Raw genomic sequence first — 20065 nt, 5'->3', positions numbered from 1 at the left:
CTGGCTGCGAGCCCCGCAGGGTAGCTGAGGGAGCTCAACGTGGGAGCGAACCCCGGGCCGGCACATCACAGACTTTGCCTCATTGATTCCCTGTGAGGCAGCTCCTCTCTTTGCCTCATTTTACAGGTAGGAAACTGAAGGTCAGTGATTCTCACGATCAAACACTTGTAGTGGAGCTGGGATTAAGTCCAGGCGTGGCTGTCCCCAGTGTCTGCCTGGGTCCATCGACACCGCACAAACCTCTCATGTCGCTTAAGAGGAAGAAACAGCCAGAGGTCTTCAAGGGGGGAAAGACACTAAGAGGATGCGGAAACACCTCCTCCAGTGCAACACGTAAGTGGTGGGTCTGGGATGTGTCCGTTTAGCTGGAACACGTCCCCAGTCTCCTCTCCTGCATGGTGATGAATTAGGGCTGAGGTCAAGAGAAAGCTGGCAGCGTTGCAAGTGGAAATGAGGTGGCAGCCACACTTGCCCCGGGAAAGTCGGGGCCATCGCAGCGCAGGACGTTGCCGCAGGCCTGCTGGCTCACCCTGCCGCTGGGGCCCCAGCCCCCCTGCCCCTCCTCCGTCAGCTGCTCCAAATCTGGGCTCAGCTGGGGGAGCTGTACAGTGAGTTGTGCGGTCTTACAGTCAGCCACGGCGTCGGAGGTGGAGGCTGGGAGGCCGGGAAGGCGGTGCGGGCTCCAGATCATATCCATGGATTCCAGCTGTCCTCATGGGCGCCCACTTCAACCTATCTTCCCTTCCCTGCTGACTCAGGCCCAGTGCCAGACGCAGGGGACAGGCTTACGAAGGCTACTTACCCAGCCCCCACAGCACATAGGTCTGACCCCTACAGTAACCCTGTGGATCAACCCCTGACGGGCACAGAGAGTGAGTTCAGTGAATGTTGGTTGAATAAATAAAGATTTTGGTTGCTTTATCTAGGCTTTAAATTTCAGAACTAAAATGAGAGAAACTCATTTTTTCAACCTTCACTAATGGATAAATTATTAATGTATATTACAACAACATGTTCTTCCAAAAGGCCCCTGCGATCACAGCTTTCACGTAACATAGATGGCTCACAGGGCAGTGATTAAATTACAATCGATATTGAATTAACTGATGGTAAAGGGACTGGGAATTTTTGTATGGTTCTGTGACTTTCAGGGTATTGGTAATTGTACACCTTCCTCCTGGGAGGGAGTGATGAGGGACTCGGTGATCTCAACAGGATCGTTTGTACATGCATCAGAACGTCTGCCTCGTGGTAGCCCCGTGGTGATGGGCCGCTGAGGAATCTGAAATGGAGGCACGGCTGGCTGGGCAGCAACCAATCTATCAGGAAATCTAAGCTGATATTATGTCCAACTGCAAAAGTAAGTCAGGAAAACAGAAGCAGATGCAGAAGAGTGGTTTGGAATTAACACCTGTGTAGAGCCAAGAGATTGCTCAAAATGATACAGAAATTCAAGATCGAATCCCTTGTCCCATGCATAGGTCTAATTTGATCTTCCAACACCAGACAACCACGTGGAGCAAAGTTACCCCCTGAAATGAAACTAGCTTTTGAAATCTTTCTATTGAGTTATCCTTTAGGTGGAATCCAATGTTTCCTCCTTTCCTTGGGGGCCATGATGAATGAAGTGTCTGCCCCTGGGGTGGAGTCGAAGAGCAGGCCTGGCGGGAGGCGGCCCAGACATGCAGCCTAGTTTCCGAAGACATGGACTCTGGGGTCAGACTGGCCCTCAATCCTGGCTCTGCTGCCAGCTGTTTGACCTGGAGAAGTTACTCACCCTTTCTGTGATCCAGTGCTCTCCTCCATAAAGTGAAGAGTGATACGACAGGGTCTCTGAAGAGGCTTAGTGCTGGCCAGGCTGATCATTTTGTCATACTTTGCTTTAATTACGGTAGTCACATAACAGCACTTTCTGTATGTCAAAAACAAAATCACATCCTTGTTCACAGCCATCTTCTGTCTTTTCAATCTTCTTAGAAAGACTAAGTCTAGCTTTTCCAGGTCTCTTTTTGTTTCCAGCCTTTATCTAACTATAGGTCCTCATTAAAATAGCCAAAACCTTCCTGAAAAAACACGCATGAAAAGATGTACATGCTATACGTACAACATTCTTTTGGATAAAACAGAAAAAAAAAGTAAAAGATATAAATCTAAATTTCCTCTAGTATAGTAGAGTAGAAAGATCTGTAAACCTATTTTGAAACAACTATCTTTTCATATTAAAAAAAAAATCCTAGTGATTTTTGAATTTCATTTTCCTTCCCTTTATTACAATCACTTTCAAGTCCTGTGTAGTTTCCAGACGGCACTATGGCTCAGAGCAGCTGCGTCTCACACAGACCAACCAGTGTGGCTGGCGACAGAGGCTTTGGAAAGCTTGCTGCCCCTCCTCAGCATATACTGCTCCCCAGAGCCCTCCAGGACGAGAACCCACAGAGGCTGGCAATCAGAACACTTGCCCAAGGGCTGAGTGCCTCTCGGCCTTCTCTCCCAGGGTAATAATCCTAACATTTGGGCAGATGCCTGGCTTTAGCCAGAGCGTCATCCAAGAACATTATGATTTCAATCCATCCTGGCTTCATTGTAGGACCTTCACCCCCGGGAGCCTCCCAGGCAGCAGTGGGGGAGGGCACGACATAATTCCCCACCCCCAGGACCTCCCCTCGTTCACAGCCTTGAGGATGAAAAAACGAATAAGAGCAGGAGCTTGGCCTCCGGCCACCGTGCTTTGTACCCCAAGTCTAGTCCACACTGTCTGGGATAAACTGCTCAGAGCCTCAGTTTCTTCAAATATAAAATGGGAGTGACTCTGGCTGTGGTGAAGCATCAATAACGTGAAGTGTTTCTATACTGCCTGACAGGCGGCCCTTGGTCAATGGCAGTGAGCCTCACTGGGAGGATGGGACAGCCAAGGACAGGGGAAGTGGGCGTGGGGCCTCTGGGCAGCCTGGGGTGCCCTCCGCCTGGGGCTTTCCCTGTTTGGAGCAGTGACAAGAACACAGAGGCGGGACATGCAGAGGAATGAAACCGACCAAGGAATATGTGGCACCTTTTCATTTAGTCAGTCTTTATTTAAATGTGTGTTTTTGAAATAGCTTATTAATTATGACCTTTTCAAAACGCAATTCTCACAATATTTACAGTGACTTTTATGCAAACATATTTTAACTGTGAGCTTCTTGCTCCCTCTTTCACGTTAATAATCTACAAATTTGTATCACAGCAAAATCTCAGCTACTTCATTTATTGCCTTTTAGACTAGGTTTGTTTGTGAGGTACTAAACTAGGATAAGGGATTGCTAGGAATGAGCTAATTCAAGCTCGGAGGAAATAAAGTATGTTTTATTTATCAAAAAAGAATTATAACAAGGCCTTGCTTTCCAACTGAAAACATGTGTCCCACGATGTGTGGAACAGTATTTAAGCAATGAAATGCATTTCCAATGGTCATTACTGCGCCGCCTTCTTTTTTAAAAAAAAATATTTACACTCATCTCTCTTAAACAGATAAACAAAATCAGAAAAGTCAAATTTGAAGAGACTATGGACTGTCAGGGAATGTTATAAAAATAATCTGACCTCAGTGACTGAAGAATGAAGGTCATCAGACGGCCCGGCACTGGCCAGAGCTGCTGCAAGAAGGTCCCGCAAGCCCTGCAGCATCTGCCTCAGGATCTGACGCTGGGCACGGAAAGACACGGCCAAGAAGGATGAAACCGCACCAGGTGATTCTTCAGATGCTACATCTACGAGGGCACTGATCCTGGAGAGGGATCTTTCCCTCTCTGGGTGGAGAAATATCTGGTTGAAGAACACAGCGCCCAATGTTGTAAAAAGTGAAGATGCCTATGGAAGGCAATAACTCATGATTTGGAAACAGAATTATGAAAAAAATACAGATTAACAATTGTACCTTTAATGTCTTGTAAATATAGCTTAAAATTCCGTTTTATACACTTGATGTCTGAAAACAAACCATGGCCTTTTTAAAAACACACACATTAATTCCTTAACCATCCTAGTATGCAAGAGAGTATTTGAGACCAACATTTTTATAAGTTTTCTACCTTTTCACTGAGGAATTTGATGTAAAATTAGAACGACAGCTTATTAGAAAATAAAGTGAAAAAAATTTTTAGTCCTTTGAGGATTTTTTTCATGCATTTAATCATCTGCGCTTCCAACGGCAACGTTCCCTTATTTATAAAGGCCTGTGCAACCCTCTGGACCCATGGTTTTGCACACGCTAGGAAGCTAAACGCAATGATTCCTACTCTAAAACACACTTTCACCACGAAACTTTTTTCCCATAATGAGAAGCATGAATGAAATATTCCAAACATTCACTAGCCCGACAGAAGTCTGTGGGAAACAGCAGTGACTGTCGCTAGAGCTGTGGTTCTTACCCATCTGTTCCAAGTTCTCAAGTGAGCAGGTCCTACCCCGTGGGTCCTCTACACCCGTGACCCTTGTTAGTCCATTCTGTTTGGACTTAGTTGGTCCCATGCTAACCTGGTCAGAGTGGGGGAGTGTGTGTGTGTGCGTGTACCATGAGTTGGTCATGCTGAGGAGATCCATTGGGGTGGAACGTGGGGCAGTAAGCAGAAAGGTGGGCATCAATTCCCTAGGAAGTTAGGAATGAATGATTACAGTTAAAAGATATGGGCAGGGAACAGAATACGTATGACTGAAAACATGGATCTTATTTTCTTGGTGCCTTGAGAAATTTGTTTGTCCAAGTATAGATGGGCAAAACAGTTTCGTGCGTCTTGCCCCCATGCCCAGTTCTCTGAGAATTTAATCCTCTTCGAGGACTCATTGACGCCCATTCTTTGGGCTCCTACTACTTGGTGGCTCGTGGTGACTGAGGGCTCAGGTCTGCAAGCCCACAACCTTGTTGCCCTTCATCAAGAAAGGGTTAAAATTGCTTTTATCAATGTCTAAAACAATGGCTCTGATTTCACATAAATAATCACAGACTCGATTAAGATGAATATATTATTCTAAATTAATTTTTTTTTTCAGACATTTATATTCCATCTACCCTGAACAATGAATTGAGAAAAAAATAGCCACCTCCAAAGCCTTCCCAAGAATGACTACTTTTTGAAATGACACGTTTTGTACAAACTGAACAAATGAGACAGTGACGGTGGCAGGAAACTGGGTGAGACTTCAAGGCGCCGTTTTCTTCAAGTCTCGAATCTGTTTAATCAAGTAGTTCTTCTCATCGGTGAACTGCTCATCGTCCGTCCTTTCTTTTTGGAAGCTGCTCAGAAACTCGATGAGTTTGGGTTGGTTTTTTAGTAGAATCTCCACAATAGGCTGTGTTTTGTGAGGACTGGCCACAAACACCTGAAACATGAGAAGCAAACACCTAGGACAAGGAATGCCCATCAGGGAAAACACGGATCCCACCTGTGTCTCATTTGTTACGTGTGTTAGTAAAGTACAGAAAGCCCCAGATTACACTTCCTTATTGAGGAAAATGAGTAATTCCCCATTCATATCCATTTTCTACAGAGAATATACAAATATATTCAATATTTTAAAATTATATATTTAATCATATATTTAAAATTACCATTATAACTAAATATGTGATTATAAAATTAAATAAATATATATAATTCTATATAATGAAATAGATAATATATAAATATATAACCATATATATAAAATATAAAATATTCAATATATATAATATATTGAATATACTTAATATATTCATCTGGCTCAAAATTCAAAAAGGACAAATGTGAAAAGTCCCCCTCTCACCTCCTCTCCCTGGAGGTCACCAATGTTATTATTTTCTTATGTATGTGGAGCTTTAAAATTTATAACTGCCTAGGTCCCACCTCCCAGAGACTCCAGTTCAGTAGATCTAGAGGGGAGGTCCGGCTCTCTGTATTTTTATAAAGTTCCACAAAGATTCTTACGTGCACTCCTAGTTGAAACCATGATCCTGGGCTAATAACTCAGCTGTACTATAAAAGACAGTAACAACTATAATAACAGGACACAATAACTCAAAACTATAATGCTGGGACTTCCCTGGTGGTCCAGTGGTTAAGACTCTGTGCTTTCACTGCAGGGGGCGCGGGTTCCATCCCTGGTTGGGGAACTAAGATCCCATATGCTGCGAGGTGCAGCCAAAAAAAAAAAAAAACCAAAAAACCAAGCATATTAAAAAAAAGAAAAACTATAATGCTGACTGGTACAGTATTTTGCAAAGGACACACTTCCTAGTTAGATGCTATATATAGAATGACATGACCAGAACACCCATAAAACTGTTGACTGCTATATAGCTCTCTGGTTTCATGTTCTGGGCTCCTCACTCCTCAGAAGGGCTGAGTGCTTCACCACCAGCCCCTCTGCACACCGCCTCCTCATCCTGAACCTCCAATAGTGCACAACTCTACTCCAAACACACTATGGCCAGTGATCGGCTATGGGGACAGTGGGAGCTACAAGGTTGAACCCTCAAGGTTCCTCCAATCCAGCAAGCATGAGGAAGGAAAAATGACACCAGGATGTTAAGGACCTATGAGAGGGAAATGAAAAGCTGTGGAGGTTCAAAGGAGGTGGAGATAATATTAGATTTCTGAGTTTGGAACAGGAAGGGCTCATGGTGTAGGTGAAATGAGAGTCCATGAATCAGATTCTCTCTCTTTTTTTTTTGTATCAGTTTGGTAGTTTGTGCATTTCTAGGGATTTGTCCATTTCATCTAGGTTATCTAATTTACTGATGTACAATTATCTGTAGTATTTTCTTATAATCTTTTTTATTTCTATAAGGAGGTTGAATCAGTAACCAAAAACCTCTCAACAAAAGCCCAGGACTAGATGATTTCACTGGTGAATTCTACAAACTTTTAAAGAAAAATTAACACCAATCCATTTCAGATTCATCCAAAAAATAGAAGACAAGGGAATACTTCCTAACTCATTCTATGAGGTCAGCATTACCCTGATACCAAAGCCAGACAAAGCTATCACAAGAAAACTACAGACCACTGTCCTTTATGAATAAAGATGCAAAAATCCTCAACAAAATACAAGCAAAGTCCAGAATAATATTAAAAGGATTACATGCCATGACTAAATGGGATTTATTCCAGAAATACAAGCATGGCTCAACATAATAAAATCAATTGATGTAATACACCACATGTACTAGACTGAACTGCATCCTCTAAAAAGATGAATGTTCAAGTCCTAACCCTTGGTACCTGTGAACATAACCTTATTTGGAAATAGGATGTAATCAAATTAAGATCAGTTCATACTGAGTTAGCTTGGGCCTGAATCAAATTACCAATATCTTTAGAGGAAGAGGGAATTTTGGACACAGAAACACACAGAGATACGCAGAGGAAAATGCCATGTGAAGATGGACACAGAGATTGGAGTTATGCATCTATAAGGCAAGGAATGCCAAGGATTGCTGGCAACCACCAGAAGCTAGGAGAGAGGCATAGATTTTCCCTGAAAGCTCCAAGAGGAACCAACCCTGTTGACACCTTGATCTTGGACTTCTAGTTGCCAGAACTCTGAGACAGTGACTTTCTGTAGTTTTAGGACACTTAGTCTTTGGTACTTTGTTATAGAAGCTCTAGGAAACTAAGATGACACATTAGTACATTGAAAGAAAACCATATGATCATTTCAACTGATGCAGAAAAAGTATTTGACAAAATCCAACACCTTTTCATAATAATAATAATGATAAACACTCAACATGGGACAACTAGGTATCCACATGCAAAAAAATAAAGTTATACCCTTACGTTGCACCATAAACAAAAATTAACTCAAAATTGATAAAAAAAAACTAAATATAAGAGCTAATAAAACTTTTAGAGGAAAATATAGGGGTACATCCTCATGACCTTGTATTTGGCAATGGTTTCTTAGCTACAACATCAAAAGCATGAGCAACAACAAAAAAAATGGATAAACTGAACTTCTTCAAAATTTAAAAATTGTGTGTATCACAGGACACTATCAAGAGCGTGAAAAGACAATATACAGAATGTAAGAAAATATTTGCAAATCATATATATGATCAGCATCTAGTGTCCAGAATATATAAAGAACTCATACAACACAACAACAAAAAGACAAACAACCTTTTTTAAAAAGGGGCAAAGGGGGACTTCCTTGGTGGTCCAGTGGGTAAGTCTCCACGCTCCCAATGCAGGGGGCCCGGGTCCGATCCCTGGTCGGGGAACTAGATCCCGCATGCATGCTGCAACTAAGAGTTTGCATGCCACAACTAAGAAGTTCACAGGCCGCAACTAAAGATCCTGCATGCCTCAACGAATATCCCGTGTGCTGCAACTAAGACCTGGCACAACCAAAACAAATAAATAAGTAAATATTAAAAAATAAAATAAAAAGGGGCAAAGGACTTGCCATTTCTCCAAAGAAGATATACAAATGGCCAATAAGCATGTGAAAAAATCCTCAACATCATTAGATCATTAGGGAAACACAAATCAAAACTACAATGAGACCAGGCCAGCTACAATTAAAAAAAAAAACCAACTAACAATAACAAGTGAGGAATGGAGAAATTGGAACCCTGTACACTGCTGGTGGGAATGTAAAATGGATCAGCCTCTATGGAAAACAGTTTGGTAGTACCTCAGTAAGTTACACACTGAATTACCATAAGACTGAGCAATTCTGTTCCTAGGTATATGCCAAAAGAATTGAAAACATTTGTTCAAACAAAAACTTACACATGAATATTCACAGCAGCACTATTCACAGTAGCCAAAAGTCCATCAGCTGATGAATGGATAAGCAAATTGTGATATATCCTTACAATGGAATATTATTCAGCCATAAAAATGAATGAAGTACTACTGATCATGCTACAACATGGATGAACTTTAAAAACATTATGCTAATAGAAGAAACCGGACACAAAAGGCCACACATTATATCATTTCATTTATATCAAATATCCAGAACAGGTGAATCCATAAAGACTGAAAGCAGATTAGTGATTGCCAGGGGCTGTGGGTAAGAGGAAAAGAGGAGTAGTTGCTGAATGGGTATAGGGTTTCCTTTTGGGGTGATGAAAATGTTCTGGAACTAGAGAGTAGTAATAGTTGTATAACACTGTAAATACTAAATGCCACTGAACTGTACACTTTAAAATGGTCAAAATGGTGAATTTTATGTTATATGAACTTTACTACCATAAATTAAAATTGTTACTTATTAAAAAAAAGTACCCCAGGCTCGTTTACATTGTTACACAAAATGCCTGATGTTTATAGAACACCTAGTATGTTAGGAAATCACATACTGGAGCCAAACGTGTGGCTCCTCTGGCTACCATTAGTTTACAAGTGAGCTGCTGGGAAGTTTTAGCTAGGAACTGTCTGGCATTTGTGGTAACTACAGCAATAACTCATAACAGTCTTTATTCCCAAAAAAATTTTTTAGAAGATTAAATATATAGAACAAACTAAGCTTCTCTGTTTGAATCCAAAATAAATGTAAAACGTAGTGGAATTTGCAGACAAGGCATCACTGGATCAACTCTACTGAATCCGTACACTGTACAACAGACCTAAAAAAATGTTCAATTTGTTTTCAAGTTTAAAATTTTTCCTTATTTTTATTTTTTATGGCTTCTGAACTCTGCTGCCTCTAAAGGTAGTTGCTGATTAGAGGTGACTGATGCTCTAATGCACAATTCCTTTGGGGCACCCGGGACACTGAAATCAAGGCTTGAGATGAACCATTCATGAGGACAACCATTTTTGTTCTGTATACTTTTTCAGGTGAATTGTCAAGCTGGCCTTTGGATTTTGGAATAAGCTAGGGTGGAGCTTCTTGTTTTCATGGAAATGGCTATTGTGGCCAACTGCTAGGATCTGAGCGACAGAGCAGTACACTCAGGCCCATTTTCGGCAATGGCCATGCTTGAGTTCCAGCAGCTCTGAGAGGTGAGCCGAAAGGCACTGGCCATCCCCACCCTCTAGGTTCGAAAGACAGTGGCAACATGGTCCTTTGCTATTAAGGAGGTTAATAGGGAAAGGAAAGAAAGATCAGCTCATAGCTGATCCCTAAATTCACGTTGGCCATATCTCTGGAAGAGGCAGGATCACAGAGACCAAGGTCTCCTGAACCTAGTATCTTAGAATTAGACTTTTTATTTTAACTTAACTTTTTAAATTTAACATTTTGCAAGTGAGGAAACAGATCCAGATGGATTTGCCCAAAGTCACTGGTGGCAACCGAGCCACAACAAAGACCCAGGTCTCTTGACTTCCATGACTTCCATCTAGTCCTTTCCCATCATACCATCCTGTTCGTCAATAGCAGAGAAAACATGAAATGGCATCTCATTCAAGTCCTTGAACTATTCAAGCAAGCTAATAAAAACTGGCCACTAATAATCTGGCAAAGACACTTTTAGTCATGTGTTCCACATTTTCTGTACTTTATGGAAGGTACCTGGGGAAAAAGACTATTAATAAAGAACTGTGAAAAAACTCTAGGACTCAGCTGTTACTTTTTCTAAATAACAAAATATTTTTGGCACATAAACAATTCAGTTTGCCCTTCAGTGCAACGAACATAGTTAGGGTCCAGAGTAAGTCCAGTTTATACACATACAAGTAAACAAGTGGTCAACTATTTTGAAATGCACCTATTCTGTCCAATAATGAGATGATCCAAATTCTGATCTCAGAGGATGGAAGTAGGTTATTTCTATTTTGCCACCCACTGAATACTTCCATAATACTGCATTTTGGAACCAAGTTATATGAAGCATGTTCTCATCTAGGATGATATATTAAAATTCTGTGGGAGCTGGAATGACAAGACACACAGCCTTCTATGATTTCCTCAGTCAAAAGGGAAGGGTCTTAAGAGGGCCTATCATTTTATACTCTGCAGGCGTTTTCCTGTCCTACAAGAGCCTATTTTTGTCTCATCCAATTTGTGTTTATTCTTTATGAAATAATTCTAACACAGAGAAGAGCACAGCAATAACATATCAGATTTCAAGTTCCCACCATCAGCTCTATCATTTTTGCCATACTTGCCTTCAGAATTTTAATAAAATAAAACATTACAGATATAATTAAAGGCTATTAGACATTTCTTCATGATATCATTCTCTTTCCTACCCCTCCCCTGAGGTGACTGCTATCCTGAATTTTGTATTTAACATTCCCATGCAGGTTTTTAGACTATAACTGCATATGTCTGAATCCATACATAGCGTTGTTTTGCATGTTTTTAAACTTTAAATAAATAACATCCTTTTAACATTTGCTTATCCCACTCTGTTTCTGATACTTATCTACACTGACCCATATAACTCTATTAATTTTAACCCATTACTATATGCTATTGTATGAATACCTCACAACTTATTTTCCTACCGTCTCCTGTAGATACCCATTTTTTTTTTTCCATTTTACAACATGCGAAACAATGTTGCAATAAACATTTTGGTACAGGATTCCTTATGCATGTGAGCAAGATTGTCCCTAGGAAACTGCCAGAAAATGAGATTTCAGGACTGAAGAGTATGGACACTTTCAGTACTTTACTTTGCTAAATTGCTCTCCCAAGTGCTTGTACCAATTTACAGTGCATGACCTACTGCCTTCCAACCTTACCAAAATTTGAGGTTGTCAGACTTAAACATTTTTGTCAATATGAAAAATGTAAAGTGATATCTCGTTGATATTTTAATGGCCATTTCCACAATTACTACTAAGATAAGCATCTTCACCTATTTGTTGGCCAATCAGGTTTCCTCATCTGTAAATTACCAACTTGTATGCTTTGCCTATTTTTCTATTGAATTGTTTGTCTTTTTCTAAATGATTTGTCAGTTACATGTGTCACATTCTGTCCTGTTTTTCACTTTGCTGATGATGTCTTTTCAAAAAGAAGTGTTAAATTTTAGTGTAGTCAAACATTTTCTATTATGTTTTGTGATTTTAAATTCTTTTTAAAAATTCTTCCTTCCCCAACATCATAAAAAGTCTCCTATTTTCTCTTTTAAAAGTTAAAAAATTTTGCTTGTCAAGTGTAGATCTTTACCAGAATTTATTTCTGAATATAGTGGAGAGTAGGGTTTTCTATATGAATAATCTATTACCCTAGAACCATTTATTAACAGTAACCCCTTCTTCACTGATTTACAATCCCTCCACTAAGAAATATCAAATTTCATATTTGCACAGGCTTATTTCTGGGCTTTTTACTCTGCTTTGTTGCTCCATTTATCTATCTCTATGCCAATACAATACTGTCTCCATTTACTATAAATCCATAATAAGTCTTAATATATGGTAGGGTGGATTTCCCTACCTTGTTTTCCTTGAAAATTGCCATAGATAATCCCAGGCCATCGTTCTACCTTACAAATTTTAGAGTTAGCTTGTCAAGTTCCAGGAAAAGTTCTGCTGGGATTTTGATTGTAATTAAATGGAATTTATAAATTAATTTGGGATTTGAACTGCTCTAGTGGCCTTTTGGACAATAAAGATGTGGTGGCTGAAAGATGGACTAAAGTTTTTTTTTACCTCTCAAAGCAACAATTACATACCTTATAAACTGTCATATCTCCCATTTATAGACTTATAAATTCAATCACTGAATATACACTATAAAGGCCAAAAAAAAAAAGCCTGGAACTCTCTGAATCCTTAATTCTACTCTAGATACCTATCCTAAGAAAATAATACTAAATATGGAAAAAATTAGCTGAATACATAAAATGCTCATTTTAGCTACAAATTGAAAATAACCTAAATATAAACGAAACAGGAATATTTAAGTAAACTAGAGTAAGTATACCCAATGAAAAACTATGATGCCAATAAAACTACTGGCTCTTTTTAAACACTATATATAACAACAATGAATTAATGTTCACTTACGGTATAGCATTGAGTGATAAAATTAGTGTATCAATTGTGTATACAATGTAAATACAGCTGCAGAAAAAACCTTCAAATATGTGCACAGGAAAATAAAATTTACTAAAATCTTTACAATAGTTAAGTCAGGGGTATGGGATTATAGATTAGATTTCTTCCACCTACCCCACTTTTAAACAAATCTATTGTTTAAAGTTTCTAGGAGATGATTTTATTACTCTTACATCAAAGAAAAGATATTAGAAAAAGCAGGTGTTATATGGACTACTTTTCTTTCAAAACGCATTAAAATACTTCTAAGCAAGTAGCAAAGTGAGTAGTACTCAGTGTTTCTTTAGGTTTCACTTAAAGTTCAAAGAAACACTTCAGGCAGAAGCAAAGCATTCAAATTCTGACACAGGTTTTCGGCTTCAACTCAATCACTGATTATTTTAGTAACTTTTGGGAAACAGTATCTCCCTATTTTCTCAGTGGAAAAAAATGAAAATATGTCAAGATATGGATTAGTTAGCAAATCTTTTAGAAACAAATGGGCATTCATTAAAATAACTCTAAAATTTCATCTAAGTCATGCAAAACAGAAAGACTGCCTGTTTAATTTTCTCTCAAGTATAAAGGAGGATACAAAGTAGGGAGTTTGCCATTTGCAACTGGAAAACAAATGCCCACGTTATTTCTGCAGCTTGCACTTTACCTTAAAGACGTGAAAGGCTTCAAACTGGATGTTGGGACTTGTATCCCGGAGGAGGTTCATCATCAGTTTGAGGTTCTCTGGCTTGCTGATGTACCTTGTCATGATGGCAAAGTTGTGCCGGTCCAGGATCAGTTCACCTAGCAGCTACAAAAAACACAGAATCAAAGTAGAATCTGTCCGAGAGTCATCTTATTCAAAATATATCCCACTTCTTCACACCGGAAAACAAAATATAAATGTGAGTTATGAATGTTGATATGAAAAAAATTCAGAGTCCTTAAGTGCATCTTAAAGCATAGGTATGGAAGCTGTAGTTAGTATTAAGTTATTTTTAAACTTTTCATACAGTTTTGCTAAAGTCAATGCTTAATGCATTTCTGAATCTTTTTTTTTTTTAAGCCAGTCATTGCTACTGCTTAAAAAAGCTCTCTCTGCTGCTCTCATCAAGAGCTAGCCAGAAATGAATTTATTATTTTCATCCCTTACTTTAATGTGCTTCCCAGTAATGTATTGCTCCTTAGGCATTGAGGTAGGACAAGAATAAAAAAATTGACTTTACAATTATACCTTCATTATCTGAATAAATATACTCTAGTAGCTTACCAGAAAAACAGGTTATATTAAGTGACTCTTACCTTCTCCCTAAATTTTATTACAAAACCTGATATAGGGCCAGAAAAAAAACTTTGACCCTGAATTCATATGAAATTTGATACGTGCAGCAAGTTTTTATAAAAAAGTAAAGCAAAACATTTTCTGGTGACAAATTATTAATTCCTAAAATGCAGCATTACTCCATGTTATGAACTGAATGTTTATGTCCCTCTAAATCTATATGTTGAAATCCTAATCCCCAATGCAATGGTATTAGGAAGTGGGGCCTTTGGAAGGTGAATAGGACATGAGGGTGGAGCCATCATGAATGGGTTTGGTGCTCTTATAAAAGAGATCCCGGAAAGCTCCCTTGCTGTCGGCACCTTGACCTCAGACTTGCCAGCATCCAGAACTGTGAGAAATAAATGTTTGTTGTTTAAGCCACCCAGTCTACGGTATTTTTGTTATAGCAGCCCAAACAGACTAATACACTTCAAAACAAAATAAAAATACCAAGAGTGAGAATAGTTGAAGACCCCCTAGCAGCATATGGCTGAACTTTTATTCTCACTGTAGTGGTAGCAATTCCTAAAGCTTCAGCGACCAGGTGGCTGAAATGTACCCTTAACATAATTTTATATATGATATACTTAATGATGACCAGGGTTGGATGTTAGATGGTCACCAGTTAGTCTCATACATATGCAATGGCAAGTGTGTAAATTTTTAGTCTTCATCTTTCTTAATCTCTCCTCAGCATCTAAAGCTAACTGGATACTCTCCTGGAAACTTTCTTTGTTCTTGGTTTCAAGGCCACTGCTTTCTTCTCTTTTCTTACCGCTTGAAGCGAGTTCCTATGCTGCCTGTTACTGATTCCCCTTCCCTTTAGGCACTATACATGCAGGGATTTTCCAAGCTCTATTTTATCTCTTTATCTCCCAACAAGCTCATCTATGCCCATGGCTTCAACTATGACATCCAGGAAGATGTCTCCCAAGTCTATTATACATCTGTTTTAATTTCCTTCCTAAACTCTATACCCACCATTTTTAACTCCCCGCCCGCCCCCCCAGCCCTGGTTGAACACTTAGCTGGCCTATCACACTCAACATCTCTACAACCAATTCCCTTTCCTCTCCTTGTTAATGACATCATGATCTGCTAGTCCCCTGGGGAAGAGAGGTGAAATCTTTCTCAGCTCTTTTCCTTCCTTTACTCCTCATACCAAATCTACATCTAAGATCTGCCAATTTTCTGTTTTTAAGTGTCTTGAACATCCTTCATTCCATTTTTACTCATTCAGACCCTCCTACCTTCCATCTGGACTACTGCAACAGCACACACAATGAATGGTCTCTTTTTCAGTCTTCACCCAATCCAACCCATTCTGCACATTATGTCAAATGAATCTTCCTGATGATCAGCCTTATTCATGTTACTAATGCCTCTTATAACATGAATGAATAAACAAACAAATATCTAGATTCCTTTGAATTGGGGATAAAAATTGAAGTCCTTAGTCTGGCATTCAAAACCCACTGTGACTGGAGTCATTGCTACTGCATCCTTTCCTCTGCCCCCTCACTTATTCTTTCTCATTCTTCTGCTTCTGTGGCTTCACTACACTTGCTCCAAATTTTTCCCAGCTTTACTGAGGTATAATTGACAAAACTGTATACATTTAAATTGTACGTCATGAAGATTTGATATGTGTATACATTGTGAAATATTTACCACATGCAATTTAATTAACACATCTATCACTTACATAGTTACCCTTTTCCTTTTTGTGGTGAGAATGCTTAAGATCTACTCTCAGCAACTTTCAAGTATACAATACAGTATTATTAACTATAGTCACCATGCTGTATGTTAGATCTTCAGAATTATTCATCTTATAAGTGAAAGCTTGTACCCTTTGACCAGCATCTCCCATCCCCCTGCCCCCCACCCATAACCATCATTCTACCTCCTGTTTCTATAGTTCAACTCTTCTCCTCAGCTGAATTTCCTCTCTTGCCTCTGTGCTCTTTGTTTTTTCCTAGTTGTACTCACTTTGCCTTGCAGTGCAGAGTTACTCATGAGCTTATTTAGAATATAAGCTCCATAAGGGCATGTGTCAATTCCTACTAGTGTTTGTATCCCTTATAACCTAACTGTGTGAGGTGTGTGGATATTGTTGGGGAAATAAAGTCCAAGCAACACAATCCTCTCTACAAAGTGTAGAAAAGAAAGAAAGCAGTTTTATTATCGAATAAGCATATTCAGAGCACAACACTGTAGGTAATCTACAAAAAAGGCATTACGAAGACATAAAATTCTACCTTATTTATACAACCAAGCAGCTACAATCCAGCACATATATATACTCTCAAGATGAAAGATAACTGGTCCCCTATAAGAGGACCAGACAGCGCCATTTGCTGTGCACCCTTTCATAGTTCACCCTGAATTCACCTGGCCATTGAAGTAGCCATTTGTTTTACATCATTGCTTTTATCCAACTAATGTAGAGAATAATAAAACTTCTCTTATCTCTCTGACAAGCAAATGGTTACAGCTTGGAGAGAAGCATCAAGGTTAAATTTTTCTGTGATAGAGAGGAAGGAGAGCTATCTTCCTAGATGTTTACACTCCAGGGGGATGGCTCCCGGATTCTCAAAAAAAAAAAACCAAAAAACATTCTGGGTTGTAAAGCTGACAAGAAGCTTCTAAGGATATATATGTATATATATACGTATATATATATATATATATATACATATATATATATATATATACATATATATATACATATATATATATCTTTATATAATTTTAATATAACCCTGGTGGTCCAGTGGTTAAGACTCCATGCTTCCACTGCAGAGGGCATGGGTTCAATCCCTGGTTGGGGAACTAAGATCCCGCCCGCATGCTGTGTGGCGTGGCCAAAAATACATATATAGCATACACACATACACATATCAAAAGGTCTTCTAGCAACAGAGCAATCTCATTTAAAAAATTTAAAATTTGTATACATACACACATTCAGTAAATATTTGTTGAAATGACATTTATGAGTTAAATTCAGATTAAGTCACTTCAATTCTTATTACATGGGGATGCCTATATATAAATTCTATCCAATCTATCCTCTGCTTATATAATTTCACTACTTTTTGGAAACAATCAACTATGTTAAATCATTTGGCCAAAAACACTGAATCTTTTAGCCATTAAATATTAATCTATTAATTAATACTGACAGTGAAAAATGCTGCATTTCATAGTAATACAAAGCATTATACAGCAATACTATACTAAGTAAAAGGAAAAAAATTCATATTTTTTACTTCTTTAACTTTCATGTTATAGGCTTCATAGTATACAGTGAAACCACGCACAATAATGAGTTTTTAAAAAACTTTGTGTTTTAATGATATTGACCAGAGCTCTCCCCAAATCCAGAATTCCACCAAGCTTCTTTTGAATTATAATCTTTCTAGTGATTAAATACCAGGCCTCCGAAGAAGATAAGAAATAAATTCCTAAGCTATGTCACATAGTGAAAGGAATTTCTCTGTTAATTATTTTTTTATTGACACCAGGAACCTAAGCACCCCAAGATAGTTCAGAAAAATTTAGAATTTGATTAACAAAAGGCAGTAGGTAGCAACTACTTTGGAATCAGAAAATAGCCTAGTAAATACACGTTACAATAATCTAACCTCTCTTGTTTTCTAAAATTATGAAACATCTATGTGCAAAATATTACAGAATCCAGAGATGTAAACATAGTAAAATCAAAATAGAACATACTGCTACCACAGATCTAATTACCCAAAGGAAAACCCAACAGCACACAGTGGAGCTCTCCAGAACAATGTTCTGATGAAGAAAAGAGCAAACAATACTTAAGGAGCTCTTTCCTTGAATAGACTGATACAAGACCATCTTAGCAATGTATCTGCCTATAATCCAACATTCAAAAAAGGCCAACTCTTCAGTAATGAGTTTAGCAATTTTTACATTCTTGATATGCTTTATCTACCTTTTACTTGTGCTTTTCACTGTCAAACCAGTGCTTGGTTTTACCACATTGTAAATCAAATATTTGTGAGACAGTCAACTGTAAAGGATTTTAAGTGGGAATAGCAGCTCATATAGTATGTGTGGGTGCATTAATAAAGAACAAGAAACAGGCCTTATGAGTGGGCTGGGGCATCTGTAAATAAGTAGAAAACAAACAATCAGCTTGAAAAGGGAGAGTTTAAAGGAGACTTTCTATACCACATGCCGTACAAAGTCAGATGCTCTTTGCCATGTCACCGGAATAGTGCTGAGGTCTCCAGCTGGAGAACTATGTGAAAAGAGGAAGAGAGGCTGGATGGTGGAGAGCCAGGTGGCAGCGGACAGAGGTGAGAAATGAGTCTTTCTTGCTCCCCTTTGCTACCCGCTAAATTTGTATTACATGTTGTACTAATCGTACATCTACTGGGTTAATAGGCTTCGATTTTTAAATGCAAATGCATCCTGGTAGGAAAAAGTCTAACTCATACCCTAGTCCCAATTATTTATTTCGAATAGATCGGTGCCTTCAGTCCAGAGACTGAACTCTGGGGACAGTGATGAGGAATATTTATTAATGAAATTTATTTCAATTTTCTTTAGCAAATATATCCAGGTCTTACCATGTGGTAGGTTCTGCTCTAACCATTTTACAAATATTAACAAGGGAACAGGACAAGGTGGGGTTGAAGGCATCCTGAGAAGAGAATGAGGGCAATGGGCACATGGGTAGGAGGGGATGACAGGACAGCAGGAAAGAAAAGCAGGAAGAAGGCCAAGAAGGGAAATGTCTGGGTAAAAAACTGTAAGCTTTATAACTTTGCCTAAGGCCCTAGAGACAGTCGATCACAGAAAAATTTCTGTCACAAGTTCTTATCACTGGAAAATGGTACAAGGATAAATTCTAAAGTCCATGACCCTCAGCTTTCTTGATCCCAATTTGGTTCAGTCACCTTGGTTCATATCAACCCCTCTACTTTGGCCCAGTACCTGACAGATTCCACTGAAAATAGGAAGGACTTGGAAAATTTATGAGCAATTAGCTATATGTTGGCCCTTCAGAGCATCGTCACCTCTGTTTACTGTTCCAATTTCCACTCCCCGCCAGGATGACTATCTCTGTAACACAGACAAGCTTTCCTGGTTTGACTGTCCTTGTGTCTATTCTTTAAGTACACGGCTGTCCCAACAGGATGTATCCTTATCTTCAACTGCTTTTAAGAAGCTTTCTGGACATGGGAGAGCACAGCACTGATGTCCCTGCCTTTGCCTGGAGCTCCATCTCATTAATTCAGGCTCCAGCACAGACAGCAGCACACCCATGATATTTTTTTTCTATGTGGATTACTCTGTATGGGTTTCCACACAAGGAGAAACTCAATCAAGAGTGACGAATGACTGGCTGAAAATAGTACACTGATCTCTCCATCAACAGGTAAAGCTGGAGCAGCAAGGGCACAAGTACAGGGGAGAGTGGTCAAGGCTGACACATAATCATGGGGAAAGTGAATTCACAAATATGTGGTACAAAATAGACTTAATTTATTGCTTTAGCTTAAAACTATCCAATATTTAGAAACAAATGCATTGTTCTATAATGTCATCATTCCAACATTTAAAAAATACTATATTTTTATAATTAATATATAAAATGATATGACTATATAATAATATAAAATAATATTTAGTAAGCTCAAGCATCATACAAATTGCTTGACCAAAAACAGCCAATTACTATCTGCCAAAAACATTCTTTTGAATATCTGAGTAGGATCTGAAGGGCAGAGATGCA

General features: G+C 38.8%; 1 protein-coding gene across 5 annotated transcripts in view; it reads right to left on the bottom strand.

The window, feature by feature from the left end:
• Nucleotides 1-3894: 3894 nt before the first annotated feature.
• Nucleotides 3895-20065, bottom strand: part of CAB39L (calcium binding protein 39 like) — a 94370-nt gene continuing 78199 nt past the window's right edge. For all 5 annotated transcript variants that reach the window (XM_068526906.1, XM_068526904.1, XM_068526903.1 and 2 more), the window contains 2 exons: nucleotides 13627-13770; nucleotides 3895-5355 (listed from right to left, as the gene is read on the bottom strand). In XM_068526906.1, coding sequence (XP_068383007.1) covers nucleotides 5176-5355; nucleotides 13627-13770 — 324 coding nt within the window. In that variant the 3' untranslated portion in view covers nucleotides 3895-5175. The remainder of the gene's footprint in view (nucleotides 5356-13626; nucleotides 13771-20065) is intronic.

This window comes from Eschrichtius robustus, chromosome 18, assembly GCF_028021215.1.
Source record: "Eschrichtius robustus isolate mEscRob2 chromosome 18, mEscRob2.pri, whole genome shotgun sequence".
NCBI lineage: Eukaryota > Metazoa > Chordata > Mammalia > Artiodactyla > Eschrichtiidae > Eschrichtius > Eschrichtius robustus.
This window is presented reverse-complemented; position numbering and strand designations above follow the sequence as displayed.